This window comes from Girardinichthys multiradiatus, chromosome 15 (genome assembly GCF_021462225.1).
Source record: "Girardinichthys multiradiatus isolate DD_20200921_A chromosome 15, DD_fGirMul_XY1, whole genome shotgun sequence".
NCBI lineage: Eukaryota > Metazoa > Chordata > Actinopteri > Cyprinodontiformes > Goodeidae > Girardinichthys > Girardinichthys multiradiatus.
Window position 1 is genome coordinate 31,196,804 of NC_061808.1, and position 17,498 is coordinate 31,214,301.

Here is a 17,498-nt window from a genome sequence, read left to right on the forward strand (position 1 = left end):
ACCACTGAGCAACAGTCCAGTGGTGCTTCTCTGTAGCCCAGGTCAGGCGCTTCTGCTGCTGTTTCTGGTTCAAAAGTGGCTTGACCTGGGGAATGCGGCACCTGTAGCCCATTTCCTGCACACGCCTGTGCACGGTGGCTCTGGATGTTTCTACTCCAGACTCAGTCCACTGCTTCCGCAAGTCCTCCAAGGTCTGGAATCGGCCCTTCTCCACAATCTTCCTCAGGGTCCGGTCACCTCTTCTCGTTGTGCAGCGTTTTCTGCCACACTTTTTCCTTCCCACAGACTTCCCACTGAGGTGCCTTGATACAGCACTCTGGGAACAGCCTATTCGTTCAGAAATTTCTTTCTGTGTCTTACCCTCTTGCTTGAGGGTGTCAATAGTGGCCTTCTGGACAGCAGTCAGGTCGGCAGTCTTACCCATGATTGGGGTTTTGAGTGATGAACCAGGCTGGGAGTTTTAAAGGCCTCAGGAATCTTTTGCAGGTGTTTAGAGTTAACTCGTTGATTCAGATGATTAGGTTCATAGCTCGTTTAGAGACCCTTTAATGATATGCTAATTTTGTGAGATAGGATTATGGGTTTTCATGAGCTGTATGCCAAAATCATCTGTATTACGACAATAAAAGACCTGAAATATTTCAGTTAGTGTGCAATGAATCTAAAATATATGAATGTTAAATTTTCATCATGACATTATGGAAAATAATGAACTTTATTACAATATGCTAATATTTTGAGAAGGACCTGTATTGTCCACAGTACTCTTGAGGTGACCCCACAGATTTAGTTCTGCACTTTGACTAGGCCATTCCAAAACTTAAAATTTCTTCCCATGACGTCAGTCTTCTTAGGATCTAAATTTATGCTTGGACTCACTGGGATGTTGACAAATAAAATCCATCTTGAACGCACCGGCAAACCTGAAGGTTTTTGGGTCCAGGCTGACTATTATTTCTAACTTTATCCACCTTGATTAAACACATTGAAGATGATTTTAGGCCTGAATGTTTTCTTTGGAAGACAAGGATTCTGTCTCACAACCCTTAGTCTAGAGAAATGGAGAATACAGAAGATGGCCACAGATAGAAAGCAACCCAGTCCTTAATGGAAATTCCTGTAGCTCCATGTGCAGCAACCACCTAACCTCTGTTTTTTTGTAAGGTGACAGTTGTCCCATATTTAATTATTAATAACCATCTTGATTGTAACCAATGTAATATCTGCAACTACGGGATTAGTTTAAAGGACACAAATGTGGAATAGTAGGTAATAGAGTGGAATGTTATTTTAGGGTATCCTACTATAATTGATGAAAGGTGTGAATTCAACAACACTAAATAGTGAAATTCTCTGAAACATGCCTGAAGGTACAGGTTGAAGAGTGTGCCCTGATAATCGCAGGTTGCACCTTTTTTCTTTTTACTTTCCCCTCTATTAAGTATATTTTTCAATTGAAATGTACAGGATAAAATTTACGTGTGTGGAAACATTTTTCCATAGTTATGTCATTGTCTCATATCACAAACACTGACATTTTAATGGGTTTGTACATTTGAGAGCCACCAGGGCTTCAAAATCAATTACTTTTGGTCTCGTAGCAACAAGAACCGCTGAGCCTGGGTGCAATTTTCAGGTGTGTGTCCTTCTCCCTAGCTATAAGTACAACGCCAAATGCTTTCCAAACTAAGAAAATAGAAGCTTTGAAAAACATGACTTCTTTTGGTCTCTTAGCAACCAGCACGTCTGAACCCAGGTGCAATTTGGAGGTATGCGTCCTTCAGAGTTCATGTTACTTCCTGTCTGTATGGGGCTTCACAGATGACATCGTTCCTGTAAAGTGAAATCCTTAGTCTGTTTAAATGTGCCCTTACTTGTAGTTAAATGTTAGATTGACATTTCCTCCAAGTTGTTGATAAATGTAAAAACGTCTGCTTTTCATTTGTAATAAAAGCTTTTTTAAAGAATCTATGCATCCTGCTGAAGAAATGACCACACAATAACACAGTGGGTGTGTATTTGTAACAGCCCTCCGCTTTATTGAAATACATCGGAGTCAGGTTAATATGAGTTCTCCACATCAGTGTGGCAGCCAGTTCCATACATTATTTTTGACCTTACACCTTAAATATTTTTGTGCAAAAAGGAATCTACATCACCTGTAGTGGGTTATCCTCAGTAAAACGCCCAAACCGTCCAAAAAGGAGCAAGTAAAACAACAAACCAAAAACAAAATGATTACATCTAGAACATGCAAAACTGTACAAATTATTACAAAGCAATCCTAGGAAAAAAAAATAGTGTAATATATGAAAGCAAAAATAATATAGAAGGTACTGTAGATAAGACCTCACTGAAATGTAAAGGCGTTTGATTTCTTTTAGACTTTCCTCCACAGAAAACTGGTGCCTCAGCCATCGGATCACCTGCTACCCTTCACCAGTAGTTGGACTCCTTTACTCACGCCCGCCACCCGTCTGTCCCACAGGCAGACCTTGGAGACCAAAGAAGTCATGGATTCGGACATTTCCTGAGATTTCCTTCTTCGCTCCAGAACATCTGGGGTCAGTCGTTTTAATCAATATTTAAACACCCCAACAAGGTCTGCTTCCTCTCCCTCTGACCGGACACGATCTACAGACGAGCTCCAGGGAGAACAAAGGAGAGCTGCAAGCTTAAAAGGTTCGGGGTGTCTAAAGTTAAACAAGCTTCGAGCTTCAAATAACAGAAAATAAAATCAATAAAAAAAAATAATAAACATAACACTCGGAATGGGATATAAGGAGCTCATCAGTTGCATCTTAAGGTGAAGCAGCAGGAATGACCACTGAAGTACTTAATGTTTATTTCCCTTATATGGAGCTGATCCTGACAGGCTTTGACTTGGACTTTGCATCATCTCAAAGTGTAAGGTCAGCGCGAACAAGCAGAACCTGCAGATGAAACCTTGTCACATCTACACTAGGCATGGGCCGGTCCCAGATGTCAAGATTCACAAAAAAATCAAAGTTTTAAAAACTGCTAAAAAAAAAATCCCATCATATTGTTCAATTTATTTTGATGAGAAGCCATTGAAAGTGCTAGAATATAGAGCAACACAGATCAGCCCCACTGCTGCTACACACTGCTGGTCAGCTAGCTGAAAGGGGTCACTGCACTTTACGCCCGCTTGCAAGAAACACAAAATGATCTGGAAATATTTATTATAACAAAAAACACAGACTGTCACCCCGTGCAGATAGCCAGACTAACCAGGTAATATCTGGTTGCCCTTCTTGTGTTACTCTTCAAAGAAAGGGACACTATTGTGTCCAACAGAGATGTTCATTCTATATATTTGCTCAATTTTATTTATCCAAGAGAAAATAGTTTCAGCAGTCGAAATAAATTAAAAACGGCAAATCGTGTTTGACTTTTTGTGTCTATATCGTGCTTTTCTCACTGCGGCCCATGCCTGATCCACACTGGTTTCTATCAGATTCAGCTCCACAAGTTCTTCCTCATGTAAATGTGGTTGAAAACTGGCAAAGATAAGCAGTGGGGAGAACTGCTAAACAGCCACAGGAAAAATTAATTGCAAAAAGAAAACAAAATCCAACCAGAGAGCAAGTTTAGAGCTCCCGCGCTGCTCGTTTTACTTGGGTCATTTATTTCAACAGAAACCCGAGTTCTGACCCTCTTGCAGGTTTTAAGTGTTTACATTCTCTTATTTTTAGTGTGTTGTTTTTCCATCGAGAGCTTTTAATGGACATTTTAACACATTCTTAACAAGCAAAGGCTGTGACAAAGAAAGCATGTCACCCAGTGTCCCTCTTTTGTCCATTTTTGGTTAAATAGAGCTTATCCGTCTGTAGGGGAACCGACCTCTTCCATCCTGGTGGCACAAACGACCAGAGGAGGTGCGGGATCAAGGCATCTGCTGCATAAAACCACCACCTCAGTGTTTGAGAGTGTGTAGACATACATGAGTGGGAGCAGGTTGGTGAAAAATGCACATATCCACTAGACAGTTGGAGCAGTAGTGTCAGAGCTGCTTCCCTCAATACAAACCATTGGGGAAACACAAATAAACACGTGTCAGAATATAAAACAAACTCGTAAAACTAACTGATTAAAAAACAACAAAGTGGATTAAAAATGGCTTTTTGTGAGAATACAAATTCAAATCACTCAAAACAAAAACAGAAAACCAAATCAGGATTTCTTTGCTCTTTCCCGTGTAGTTCTCTATAGTATTTTCCTTATCATATATTACTCTCTACGTTGAACCTATGTACATCATGGCGGTGGGAGTCAGTGAGTTGGTCAGTTTGGTTGTACAGCGAAGTGGGACGTCTACGCTACGACGGAGGCGCCTTCCGGGCTGCTGGATGAACCGACGAGGAACAGAGTAGCACAGTAGGAGCTGTGATGTCATGAGAGCCGTTGCTTTGAGCTTTTTTGCTAACGTTCAAACTAGTAATGATAATTAGAAAAAAAATATGAAGTCACTGCACTTAGTATCAGGAGAAAATTAAACTCATTCGTTTTCTTTCTCTCATCTTTTTTTTTATCTGAATAGTTTTGTTCTTTTGCAGCAACCAAAGAAAAAGCGGGAAATGTTTGCTCCATGTCACGTCGAAGCAAACCCAACCTTCCCCGTCTAAGACTGATAAATAAATTAAAATTGTCCCCTGAAACCCAGCTGGTCCTATGTACAAGTACAAATCATTTTCTCTCATGAATAATCGGCTTCTTTTTCTGTTGCATCGGAAGGTTTTCCGTCTCTATGTGAATCTCTAAGAAGGGAGGGGGGGGGCAGTGTCTACAGGATCATTCTCACACCTGTTCTGGATAATCACACGAGCTGATCTCCGATACACACATTCGCACCCTCGAGCATCAGCGCCCACATGAACACCACGGCTTATTTACGATTTCCCCTCAAAGAGGCCCAGAGTCCTCGTGTTTTTCCACCCAGCCAGGAAGGAACATCGGGACGCAGACTGGGACATATGTTCGTCAGGAGGGAGCGGCGGATGGGAGGTGCAGTTCTCTGGGCAGTGGGGAGGGATGGGGGGGCAGGGGGGAATTAAGGAGTCCTGTGCTGGATGGGCAAAACGTCGCGGGGAGGGGGAGGGGAGGCGGGGAAGGCTCAAGTATCCCAGCCCGTCCTGTCTGTGCTCTCCAGGGACAGGGACTTGGTCTTGTGTGGAGATGACGGACTGGGAGGGCTGCTGAAGGTGGAGCTGTTGGAGGCGGTGGAGTGACGGGGGGAGTCCGAGTCCTGGAGGAGAAGAAAACAGCGAGTTAAAAAGATGTGAGGGGTGAAAACAAACTGACAAGAGGAGGGACATGAGTCAATTTCTGTTACTAAAATCAACAGAGTTTTTCTTGTGATTCATGAAAATGGAGATGATCCCAAATACATCGACTTGCAAAGTATTCACACCCCCTGGAACATTTCCGTGTTTTGTCACGTTACACCCACAAACCTGAACATATTTTATTGGGATTTTATGTGACAGACTAACTTAAAGCAGCACATAGTTGTGAAGTGGAAGGAACATGGTACATGGTTTTCACATATAGTGTGATGAGCATTTCAACTCAACCCCATTTAGTCTAAAACCCCTAAATAAAATTCAGGACAACTAATTGCTTTTAGACCCAACAGTCTACATGGAAGAAGATGCTCTGATTAGTTTAGACTAAAATTAAACTTTCTGGTCTACATGCAAATTGCTGCACATGATGGAAAACTAACAGAACACTGAAACACAGCAGTGGCAGCATTATGATGTGGGGATGCTTTTCTCAGTAGTGACATGGAAGCTGGTCAGAAGTGATGGGATGAAGGATGGAGTAAAATACAGGACATCGGTTCACCTTCAAGCAGGACAACGACCCTGAACATGCAGCTAGAGCAACAATGGGATCAAAACATATTTGTGTGTTAGAATGGTCCAGTCAAAGCCCAGACGTCAATCCGGTTGAACATCTGTAGCAAGATGGATGTTGACACAAATGGTGAACATGTATGCCTCTACAAGAGCAACACTGGCAAAGACATAACCCAAACTGCTGCAAAAGATGGTTCCACAAAGTATTTATCGATTTCCTTTCACTTCACAATAATGCTTTATTTTGGTTTGGTCTGTCTAATAAATCCCAAGACTGTAATGTTTATATCTGAAAATGACTCATTGATCTACTGTGTGGGTGGAGTACAGATTGAAAGCAAGAATCCTGTTGTTCTCCACGTCTGCAGCAAATCAACAGCTCAGTTGACCAGACGTGATCAGCTGAGAAGAAACAAACATGCAGGCTGGGCCGATGAGGAAGGACAGGAAGGTAAAATTTCACACTGAACTCATCACACACAGTCTGACCTGCAGGAAACTATAAGAAATCCTGCATTTCACTCTGCAAGTGGGATGATCTGACCATGACACAGAGTGCGGCTGCAAACTGAGAGTGCTGCGTTACAGTATGTGTGATTCTCTTTCCAGTCCAGAGGCGTCCTCAGGTTGCCGTATGCTGTTCATCGTTTCCAGGTCAGTGATGCTGGAGACTGTGCTTCATATGCTGCGATCCTTCTGCCTGGATCCAGTTTAAACTTACACAAAAACATCTGGCCTATAAACACCACAGAGCAAAGTCACAGCCTAGCGTGACTGCAACACAACACACTGTGGAGCACCAAACAATCACAGCGTGGTGCTCTGGATTTTCTGGAGAGAAGAACTACAACAGCAGGCAGTTTCAATGTGTCAGCCTTTGTGCTAAAATGTAACAACAAAACGTGCAGCAGGGCTTCCTTAAAGCATGCAACCTCACTTCCAACCAGTCTAATTCACACTTATTTTATTTGGGTTTCTTTCTTGTTCAGTCAGTAAACACTTAGAAGATCCTGATGGAAGCCTGGTTGCTTACTTAGCTTTTTACCTTGGTTAGAAACAAGAGGAGGCCAACAGGGGGCAGTATGGAGGCAGACATGCTCTGTGATGCGGCAATGAGAAGCAGCGTTGCACCATTCAATCAGCAACCAAAGTTCACAATGAAAGCCAGGTGACTCACAGAGTGACTGATGGTGCAGCTGATGTTCCAGTAAAAGATGCAACAAATCATCAGCAGCTGCTGAGGTGACGAGTCTGAGGTGGTGCAGAGAAAGAGAGGGAGGGGAGGCGGCATATTTCCAGTGACAACACGTGTGTGTGTGTGTGTGTGTGTGTGTGTGTGTGTGTGTGTGTGTTTAAGATCTGCATGTTCAGCAACACGGTGCTCTCTATCTTTTGTGTGTTTGGTGCGTTCGTTGCAGCTGAGCACATTACCTTCATCTTACTAAGCAGGGTCCTTAAAGCCCTTTTCAGATCGGGGGTCTTCTCCGACGGCGAGACTGCCTGCCACTGCAGAGGAGAGTTCACACTCAGCACCCAGACAACATGCCGGGGTGGCGGGGAGGGGACAGGCATGGGGAGCGCAGGGTACAGCTGGGCAGGTGTAGGGGTTGGGCGACAGATGTGTGAAATGGAGTCGAAAGCATCAAGGCTCATGGGGATGGGGAGCCAGCTTACAGGTAAAACGGGAGGCAGATCGAGGCTGGGAGCAGGAGGTAGATGTTGGCCGAGACTGAACAAGCTACTGCTGCAACTAATCAACCTCATTTTGACCTTTAACTGAAGAAAAGATCTTAGGGAGTTCTGACTGCTGGAAGGAAGGTGGGGTCCTAGAAGAGACAGCAGAGGTGTATCCCTCTGGAAGCTAGCTGAAACCATCAGGAGTAGCCGCTAAAACACCAGAGACCTAGGATGGGATGAGAAGCCTGCACACAGGTGCTGGGATGTTTGTGACTGATGGAAACGGGCCTGAGGGCTTTCTTTATTGTTCTGGGATGGGAGAACCACCTAATCTATGCTCATATATGTGGAAACCTCTAAAAACATCTACAGATGCATGGCAGGGAAACATTTATGATCTCCATCTAGACTATTTACTGCACTCTGTGAATCATCTTAATGGAACCAAACTTAAATGAATCAGATGTTCAGGTTCAACCACCATGTGGCTGTATGTGCACTTTCAGCAAGTGCTTACTGACCTCTCTGTCGAACTGGGAGAGTGGAGCGTCACCACAGTCCATCCCTCCCCCAGAGGACAGGGAGCTCTCTGAGGGGGAGGTCATGGTCTGGCGTTTGGATCCGTAGCTTCCTCCGGACAGCTCCCTGCGCAGAGCGCTGCCGTTCTGAGACGACGAGCCTGGACCCAGAGGACACGAGTTCATACGAAGGCATCAAACATAAAGCTAATCGGGAAACGTGAGCTTCCTTTACTCACGTATGCCCAGTCCGCTGCTGGCGCTCATGGAGCGGCCCGGCTCGGCCCGGTTCTTTGTGATGGAGGGGATGCTGACCGAACCGCTGAATCCTGCTCGGGTCTCCTGAACACGGACGTTCTGGTTTATATGTAGTGAGCAGAAGACCGGGGCGTGCAGCGTGGGGGAGAGGAGGGAAGTGAGTGCACAGCTTCAGGCACAGCATGCTCACAGACTTTAACACAGACATGCACTCAGGTGGGTCAAACCACCTACTGGAGACAACATGAGATGATCTTTACTCTGTGAGTTAAATACACGACATGGTGAAGGGCAGAGGACGGTGTGTAGAAGCAGCAGCTCTACAAAAACTCTCGCTCAGTGCACAAGTTGCTTTTTTTTTGGTTTGTACGGGAGAGCCGGAGTGCCAGGAAGAAACTTCGACAGTAAGCACGAGTACAATATATTTATCTACAGTCAGTGTGTGTGTCCACGTACCATCGGGAGGTCTTTTAGGATCTGGATACCATCTCCTGGTCCCATGTGGGCAACATGGTTGAAGTTGGTGGGGTTAGAGATCAACTTGTTCCTCATCTCTGGATCTCGCAGCATCTCTCTGTAACCGCAAGGACATACAAAGACATGAGCAGGGGCAAAGACAGGACAACTGGACCAAAATCAGCAGAAGAGTGGTTAAAGCAACAATGGTAACGTCCACATAATGAGAATAAAAGACGATTGCAGAGTGAGAAAGGTGCTGCCTCAGGTAGGCTACCTCCTCTGCTGAAGGCGCTCCTCCTCTGGGACCCGGAAAGAGAAGCGCCTCTTGTTGTTCATGCTGCGCACCATCTGCTTCCTGCTGTTGTCTGACGTCTCCGGGACAACCAGCTCATCACCCTCTGAAATGTTACAGCCAGAAGTTTCCTCACTGAGACAAGAACCCATTCGGCACATTTCGTTCAGCTCGACACCCTTTAATCTAGGCTACAGGGCCATGCAAAAGTATTCACACCCCTTACCCTTTTCATCATTTAGTCAAGTTACATCCACAGACTTCATTGTGTTGTTTTTTTATTACGCGATATGCACTACTTTGTGCTGGTCTACCTGTTAAGTGGACGAGAAACAGAACCAGATTTTTACTAAGAATAATTGTGCTGCTCATATGTATGAAGTCCCCCTTGCACAGCTCATCTTTCTAACAAGCCTCTGAGGCCTCCAAAGAACAGCTGAATTTATAATAAGATTATATTACACAAATATAGATTAATTATTTAGGTAGCTTCCAAAAGCAACTGGTTGGCCTGGATTTTATTTAGGATCTCTAAGTAAAGGGAGCTGATTTTAATTTGCAAAACGTTTGGAAAGCAAGCTTGATTTTCCTTCTATTTTACAGTTATGCTTAAATCACAGTAAAATACAGTGATGTTTTTTTTTGTTGAAACGTGGCACAATATTGAATGGTTTACTTTTTAACATTTATCAAGATGTTGAATCCAGCACAGAAAAAGTTTCCTCAGCTTTTTTCCTTGTTGTTAATAGCAGGACTGGTCAACCCAGAGACAGGTCTTACCAGCCATCTTGTTTCTAAAGTAGATAAGTCGCACGGTTTCCAGGCCCAGAAGGTTCAAAGATCCATCAACATTCAGAGGTCGCACCTACAGAAGAAGTAGAGAAATCTGTCATCCTTACATGTTCAACACTTGTGAAGAAAGAAAGGCTCAGATGGTGTTGAAGCCAAGAAAAGTATTCTTTTTCTTTCCATCAGATGGAGCCCAAGAGCCCTGTGACGCTGCAGCTGTTTCCATGCAGACACTGACCTTCTTCAGAGGAATGGTCTGGATCCACTCCATGGTAGTTACATCAAACACATCCACAGCGTTCTCACTGTACACCGACAGGTAGGGGGCGTTGTAGCCTGAACAAGAGAAGATAGTCTCCCGTCAGCTTAAGGAAACATTTCTGTCTCTTCATGTGCATTTGAAGCCAGTCTGACTCTGTAAATGTTGCTACACTCACAGGCAGCGATGGGATGAGCCGGCCACATGAGCTCCTGCTGACGTGACCTGCGGCCCTGAGAGTCCACATAAACCCCGATGGAGCTGAAGCACAGCAGCAGCTCTTTGTTGGAGATCTCCACGGCACACAGGGCACTCAGGCCCTGCTGCGGGATGAAGGCCAGGGTGTGGTCCTCATGGTGCAGCAGGCTGACCGGGGACACGTCACCGTGGACACTGTGGAGGACATTGAAATCCATCTGATTAGATGTATGGATTTGGGTCGTGTGTGCTGCATTTTAATCCAGAGGTAAAGAGAGAACCTGTAGCGTATGAAGCCGGACTGGTAGCCCACATAAAGACGCTCACTGAGCAGACCCATCCACTGGACGGGCCCCGGGGCCTGCAGCTCTCGCAGCACACGGTGCCGTGATTTCCCCTTATTTATCTGCAAGATGGAAAATAAAGTTTTCCTCTTAGCTTCACATCAGTTCAGGGTGAAAACAAATTCAACGGCCGTGGGCCAAGTTCTCCTTACCTCATAACATATGACCTTACTCTTCATGGCCACACAGAGGCAAGTAAGGGAGCCACTCCGGACCGGGCCCGACACAACACTCTGGCAGTTTTTCGTTTCAGCCAGCTTGTTGGACTCTGTCTCACGGCCGTCCAGCGCCTGCGTGGGGATGAGACGGACGTGACGGTTCCGGCCTGAGATGACGGCCAGTAGCTGCTCCTGGGGGATCAGGTCGATCTGGTAGACCTTCTTGTTGTCCCCGACACGGATTATTTCTAGGAAAGGAAGCAAAGAGGAAAGTTTGATCCTCTCAGAACCCAAATGAACCAGAATAAATATCAGGTTAGCTTGATCTTACCATCTTTGGTGACATGGATGACAAAAAGGCCTTCTTCGTTGCCAAGGGCAACACGCTCGTGATCTGAGGGCATATTAAATGGAGAAAGATGGCTGTTTTAGGGCCATGGAAGGTAGCCACTGTGTTCACAAAAATGTGGATGGATAAATCCATCTTTGTGATAATGGACCGGGGTTTGGGATTTGATTGGCTGTGGAAATCACAACTGTGCCTCCTTGACGAGAAAGATAAATGCCGAGCGCCCACCTATGATAGCAGCAGACTGGGTGGTCTTGATGAGGGGTAGCGTGCAGTCATAAGCCTCCTTGGGGATGTAGACGAAGCGCTCCTTCAGCTTGTTCTTCTTGAGGATGCGGTGCAGCTCATTCAGCAAGCCCACCCACTTATTCCTCTCCTGGTCGCTGTCGGCCAGGATCAGGATGGAGGCCTTGTGGCTGCTGGAGGGGGAGAGCTGGGATGCTGTCACCTGGAGAGAGAGAGAAGGTCGGAGGTCAGATGAAACTAAGCTCACACATCATTTTAGGAAGGAAGCAGCGGAAGGATCTAGGAAGTCTCACTCTGAATATACAGGGTATGTCCTTGCGGCTGGCGTGGATAACATCTGACTCCAAAACAGAGCTGACTGAAAACTCCTCGTCCCTGTGTGACAGAATGGTAAAAAATTAAACATTCAGCTCAAGGCTTCTTTTATCTATACCTACAGCATTGCTATACGTTGGACTGAAGATCTTATAAAGCCCACGTGATTTAATTTTATGTAAAATCTTGACCATGACTACAAACCCTGTCTAAAAAAAATGAAGTTGCTGCTGCTGGTCTGAGGCAGAGATGGACCTCGACTGAACAGGTCGCACAGACAGACATGGATCTGCAGAGACCAATGCAGTCTCTTACTGCTCTTTTCTTGCGGATATCAGCTTGATTGTTAATGAAAACAGGTTGGTTCAGTCACATCCACATGTGGAAATCATAGATCTGTCTCTACACACAAAATCAGAATGGTCAACATATTCTAATCCTTCACAGTCTAATATGACCACATATCCCCTTCTCTGCACGAAGAGGGACCATTTCTGGGCTCATCGTGTTGTTGAGTTCTGTGATAATTAATCTAAAGCCCCAGTTTGGCTTGGTTATATGCCTGTTGATATGTTGATTATCCTGTTGTGCGTCTGTTTACCTCATATCTAAGACTTGGCTGACGACCACACTTGGTTGGGTAGCTTTCCCTTCACCCAGTTCATACAGGAACAGTTTGAAGTCACACACCACAGCCATTGCTCTCTGCCAGCCTTTCTTCACTCCTGTAGGCTTGGGAACCTTCAGAAGAACCAAAGAGAAACTTCAGCAAAAAGCAGCTTGTTGTTCAGGGTGAAAAAGCCTCGCTCCTGTCACAGTCCTGGTTTTTCAGGTCACTCACCCTCACATGGCCCTCATACGCAGTACCAATGCCCCTCTGAGGATCGATGCCCAGAGGCCCCTTGGTCTGATCCTGGGGCACAGGACACACAGCTGGAGCTTTGTCCGCGCACGTTACGTGGCAGGAAAAATTACAAACTGAACACACAAACGAGAACAAGGAGGCATATTGACTACTGGGCTTAAAATAATACTGGCACCACAGGTTTGATCTCAGATTGTTTTTTTGAAAGTCTTTCTACTTTCCTTACCCTCACATGTGCAGCCCTGACGGATGAGCCCCACCATGAGGGACGTGCACTGATTGCATTTTGTGGGCGTGTTGAAGGACTTGACAACGAACTGATGTGCTTTGGGCTGAGGGAGACGGACATGAGAAACAGCGGGGATTTTTATTTTTAAGACTTCAAGACCACCACGTCTTGGGTTTTATAGCCTCTACAGATGGTGCACCTGCTCTACCAACTAAGCCACCCAGCACCCGAGGACCAGTGTTCATCAAAGTTTTGACTGGGAGAGATGATTAAATCCTTTCTGAACCAAAAAAACGGTCTAACCTTTGGCGAGGAGCGTCCGATGCTGCCGTACCCTCCTGAACGCATGGTGGGGGTCTGAACAGTGCGGCCCGGGTGGTCTATCAGCTGCAGAACAGAGCAGAACCATCTTTAACATTGTTATGAAGGGAAGGGTCTGTTCAACAATCTTTTTCTATTATATACTAAACAAAAAGGCCTAAACAGGAAACGGATGATAATTTGTGCCATCGGACTGAAGAATATTCTAAGAACATGCAGAGTTTCTCATTATTGTGCTGCAGGATTCTTCTCTGTAACTAAATTACCTGTAATTCATACTGGATGACTGAGCCAACAGTGGCAGCATTTATGCGCCTGACAATTGTTCATCAGAATATTAACAAGAGTTTTGTTCTTGCTTAACAACATGCCAAACATTCCTGCCTAATTACCAGCTGGATTTAGACACTGGATTAAGAAAAACACACACTGGCAGCTCAGCTGAAGAAAACCTGATTCCCTGACCTCTATTGGCTCCATGTCACTAGCCATGGAAGGTGAACGGGAATGGGACTTGAGGTGGGCCTTGGGGTCATCTTCCCGAGATGGAGTGTTGGAGGGGGTGAAGTTATCTATGGAGTCCACCTGAAGAGAGCAGAATGGGAGTAGAAGAAGGTTTGGGAAGTTGAGAAAAGGAAGAACAGATGATAAACAGGAGATGAAAGAACAGGACAAGGAAAAAAGAGAAAGATAATGAGGAGAAGATGGAGAAGGAAGGGACAGAGAAAACAGGAAGACCATTAGCCGAGTAAAACGGCTTGTTAGAAACATGCAGCATTCATGCTTACAGAGACAAAGAGTAGACAGGACATGAGTCAGGTCCATTTAACATCAAACCCTAAAAACAAAACCGACCCCAACTTATTACCACATATTCTGTAACATCCCAGCACAACGACTCTGTTAACTGCAAAGCTGAAGAAACACACCACAAACCATGCAAGGTCATCCACAAAGCCCCACTAAATTAAAACCCACACACTCCAACAGGTGGCCCACCCTGCCAGACCCCATCAATACATTGTCTCACTGAAGTATTCACACCCCTTAAACCTTTTCACGTTTTGTTAGGTTGCAACCACAACCTTTCACTGTATTATAGTGGGATTTTAGAGCAACACAACACAGTGTAAACATGTGAAGTGGAAGGAAAATCAAATATGGCTTCCAAAAAAACCTATAATTGTGTTGCAATTATAGGTTTTAGAGGTTTTCTTCCAGCGTTTCACAGGTAAAATAGGTTGAAGACTAATACAATCCACACTTTTCAGATTGTTTTTCAGCTATACACTACTTTCTGTTGCTCCAACACATATGTTTTTGGTTATATGCCAAAATGTCAAAAGGATTAAGGGGTATGAATACTTTCGCAAGGTCCTGCATAACAGGAAGGAATAGACAAAGAGTTGTTCATCCACTGCCATGCAGACAGCAGAATGCACACAGAGGAAAACCAAACGGCACATTTAAAGAGGAGCTGCAGTGATGGTTCTTACACGTCTGCCTTTAGCTGGGCCGACGGACGGCGACCGCTTCAGTGTGCAGGAAGAGAGGCAGAGAGTGACAGAGACACGCGTGAGTGAATATTACACAGGGTGTTGAACAGAGCTGAAAACACATTGAAACAGACTGAGGGACAGAGGGAGGAGTCAATGACATCAAGCAGTGCTTACCAAAGCCTGTGTTTCTTTTAAAGTTCAAATGTTTCCAACAACAAAACACTGAGCTAATTCCCATTCAGGTTCCATTAGCCTTTTACCTTTACACACACTATGTTCCATTAAGCAAATATTCAACGTTTCAGTTACACTTTCCTGTATAAGAGTACCGCAGCTCTCTGGCTGGGAAGCACTGCATTGGACTGTGGTTTGTACATAAGATGACAGAAAATGAAAAAGGTACTGATGGAAAAAATACATGTGTCACTGGGAAGAAGCTCAGGAAGGTGTGATATCTCAGGTTCTGGCTAACAAAACTCAAACAACAGAAGAAGGATATAAAAATATAGCTTTTATAAAACTACAGGCATGTTTGTATTCAACTTTTACAACTCCTCTAAAACATATCTGTCCTTAAACTAGCAGGGCTCCCCTCTCAGCGTCCTACAACGTAAAGCTACTTCTACATAAGTTTATAACACATCTACCCATGATTAAACTTACATCTTCCCAAAACTCAATTAAAGAAGATGAGGACGAGGAATACGAGTCCTGATGTAACAGAGATGCAAAGAAGGCAGCCAAAAAAACACAAATAAATAAAGACAGAAAAATGTTCATCAACACAAATCCAGAAATGTTCCTCAACAAGTGGACGACACAAGGTGGTTAACCTTTGAGATGAATGCAGCTTTATTCAAACCTTCTGTGAGGACACTTACATCAAACTGGTCGAGGGCGGAGGTGGGGGCGTTGAGAAAAGCAAAGAAGGAATTCTGGGAATCCTGGTGCTTGACACCTATAGGCCCAAAACAAATAAGACAACTGTGGTTGGGCATTATAGCATCAAAGACTGATTTAAACAAAATGAGTCACAGGACTTATAGTAAGGACTAAGGGCAGGTTTCATATGACTGAAGCAACAATACATTTTTGTGTCCATTTCTCACATATATGTGCTGAAGCAAAGCCCTGTGATTGTAACTAAATCCTCTTTCACTGAGGTAATCTCTGAGAGAATGCAGTATCCATGAATACACATAACACTTACTCAAAGTAAGTCATCAGTATCCAATGAACACATTTTAAAACCCTAAAATATGTTAAATTGTAGCGACGTGACTCTTCACCCCTTCGCAGTCGCAGCTCCTCCGTCTCCTTCTTCAACAGCTCGATATCAGCCAGCAGCTCCTGGTTTTTACTCTCCACCTCCTTAAGTTTACTGGTGGATTAACAAGTAATGCATCACGTATTGTTCAGCAGGAGTAGGTTAGAGTAAGTTAGGCTGGTTTGGTAAAGTGAACATACCATTCAGTGGAAATGCTGTCAGCCTTGACCTTGTTCAGCTCGTCCTGAATACTCTGCTTGGCTTTGATCTCCATGTCCAGGGCTGACTGCAGCTCGAGGCGTGCTGACATGTCCAGCTTGGCGAAGCGACGCATTTTCCAAGGCATGTCCTGTAACACGGAGAAATTAGGGATTGATCTGATCCCAAGTGCTGGACCTGGGGTCCTGAAGACGGCATTTTAAAATGAATGAAATATGTTACAAGATTATCAACAAGTCATATGAAAACAGAGAGTAAACATGCTAAACAAGCACTGGAAGAAAACTTTGTCTGCAGGAACAAGACCTGAGTTTATTGAGGACTGAAGCTGTATAAAGCTGAGCATGATGTGTTGTCAGAACATTACAGGAGCTTTCTTTGCTGAATTGACCTATTTTAGAGCAGCATATTAATGGTGTCCTGCAGAAACTGCAGTTGGGACAAAACATGTGAACATTTACTGCTGTCCAGACACACAGATAGGAAAGACAGCTGCATCCTGAGCATTATATGTGAGTTAAGTGTAACACTAATGAAGACTGGTGAGTTTTTCTACTGCACTTTAGAGCTACTGATTTTACTACCTTCAATGAAGCATTAAACAGGGTCAGAAAAAAAATGTACCATCATAGTTTTATGAACCATCATCAGGTCATGTTAGAGAAAAAGATTAGAACAGTTAATGTGCATCTTTTTACCGTGGCTCTCGCTCCAAGGCTGGTGTTTCTCAGACCCTCCAGCTCCTCAGTCATCTTAGTGGCCAGAGCCTGCAGGTAGCCTCGAGCATCTTTCTCATCACTCACCCTGCAGCACACACACACACACACACACACACACACATAACAATTGTTCTGTTTCTTTTTAAAGCAAACATATACAAAAGATTGACTCTCATTCAAAACGGTCCAACAGAAAAGCAAAAAACAGACACATATATAGACTGATCCAACTACATACATTCCAATTTGATCCAAGCTATTAAACAATGCAGTCAAGTCAAGTTTATTGTTCTAATTGGTAAATTTTCTTCCCATCTAAAGAAACCCAGCCAACTGCATCGTTTCACCGACTTTGCTGCAATACTTCCTCCTCAACGAGCATGTAGCACCAGGGGACTGCATTGAATTGTCAACTTTGCAGCAATCCCTCATACTGAGCATGCATGTAGCGACAGTGGAGAAGGGAACAGGAAGAAACCTCCAGCTGAACCAGGCTCAGAGTGAGCGGCCATCTGCCACGACCGACTGGGGGTTTGAGAGAAAGAACAGAGCAGAGACACAAAAAGAACACAGAAGCACTGACTCAGCAGTACTTTCTATGTTAAAGAAAAAGTAAGGGCTAATGGCAGCAGTAG

The 17,498-nt window shown here is 44.5% G+C and overlaps 1 protein-coding gene across 4 annotated transcripts in view; it reads right to left on the reverse strand.

The window, feature by feature from the left end:
• Window positions 1-2,014: 2,014 nt before the first annotated feature.
• The window catches only part of cdc42bpab (CDC42 binding protein kinase alpha (DMPK-like) b), a 101,166-nt gene continuing 85,682 nt past the window's right edge, over window positions 2,015-17,498 (reverse strand). The window contains exons 20-43 of one of the 4 annotated variants that reach the window (XM_047387076.1): window positions 16,843-16,948; window positions 16,126-16,274; window positions 15,948-16,039; window positions 15,540-15,616; window positions 14,656-14,691; window positions 13,625-13,744; window positions 13,142-13,225; window positions 12,836-12,941; window positions 12,586-12,722; window positions 12,346-12,485; window positions 11,723-11,804; window positions 11,412-11,631; window positions 11,166-11,228; window positions 10,829-11,082; window positions 10,614-10,738; window positions 10,313-10,527; window positions 10,114-10,211; window positions 9,867-9,951; window positions 9,069-9,192; window positions 8,792-8,909; window positions 8,317-8,419; window positions 8,081-8,238; window positions 7,314-7,388; window positions 2,015-5,266 (exon numbers count right to left, since the gene is read on the reverse strand). In XM_047387076.1, coding sequence (XP_047243032.1) covers window positions 5,135-5,266; window positions 7,314-7,388; window positions 8,081-8,238; window positions 8,317-8,419; window positions 8,792-8,909; window positions 9,069-9,192; window positions 9,867-9,951; window positions 10,114-10,211; window positions 10,313-10,527; window positions 10,614-10,738; window positions 10,829-11,082; window positions 11,166-11,228; window positions 11,412-11,631; window positions 11,723-11,804; window positions 12,346-12,485; window positions 12,586-12,722; window positions 12,836-12,941; window positions 13,142-13,225; window positions 13,625-13,744; window positions 14,656-14,691; window positions 15,540-15,616; window positions 15,948-16,039; window positions 16,126-16,274; window positions 16,843-16,948 — 2,899 coding nt within the window. In that variant the 3' untranslated portion in view covers window positions 2,015-5,134. Of the gene's footprint in view, window positions 5,267-7,313; window positions 7,389-8,080; window positions 8,239-8,316; window positions 8,435-8,791; window positions 8,910-9,068; window positions 9,193-9,866; window positions 9,952-10,113; window positions 10,212-10,312; window positions 10,528-10,613; window positions 10,739-10,828; window positions 11,083-11,165; window positions 11,229-11,411; window positions 11,632-11,722; window positions 11,805-12,345; window positions 12,486-12,585; window positions 12,723-12,835; window positions 12,942-13,141; window positions 13,226-13,624; window positions 13,745-14,655; window positions 14,692-15,539; window positions 15,617-15,947; window positions 16,040-16,125; window positions 16,275-16,842; window positions 16,949-17,498 lie in introns of all 4 variants that reach the window. The other 3 variants (XM_047387075.1, XM_047387077.1, XM_047387078.1) reach the window with 3 other exon arrangements.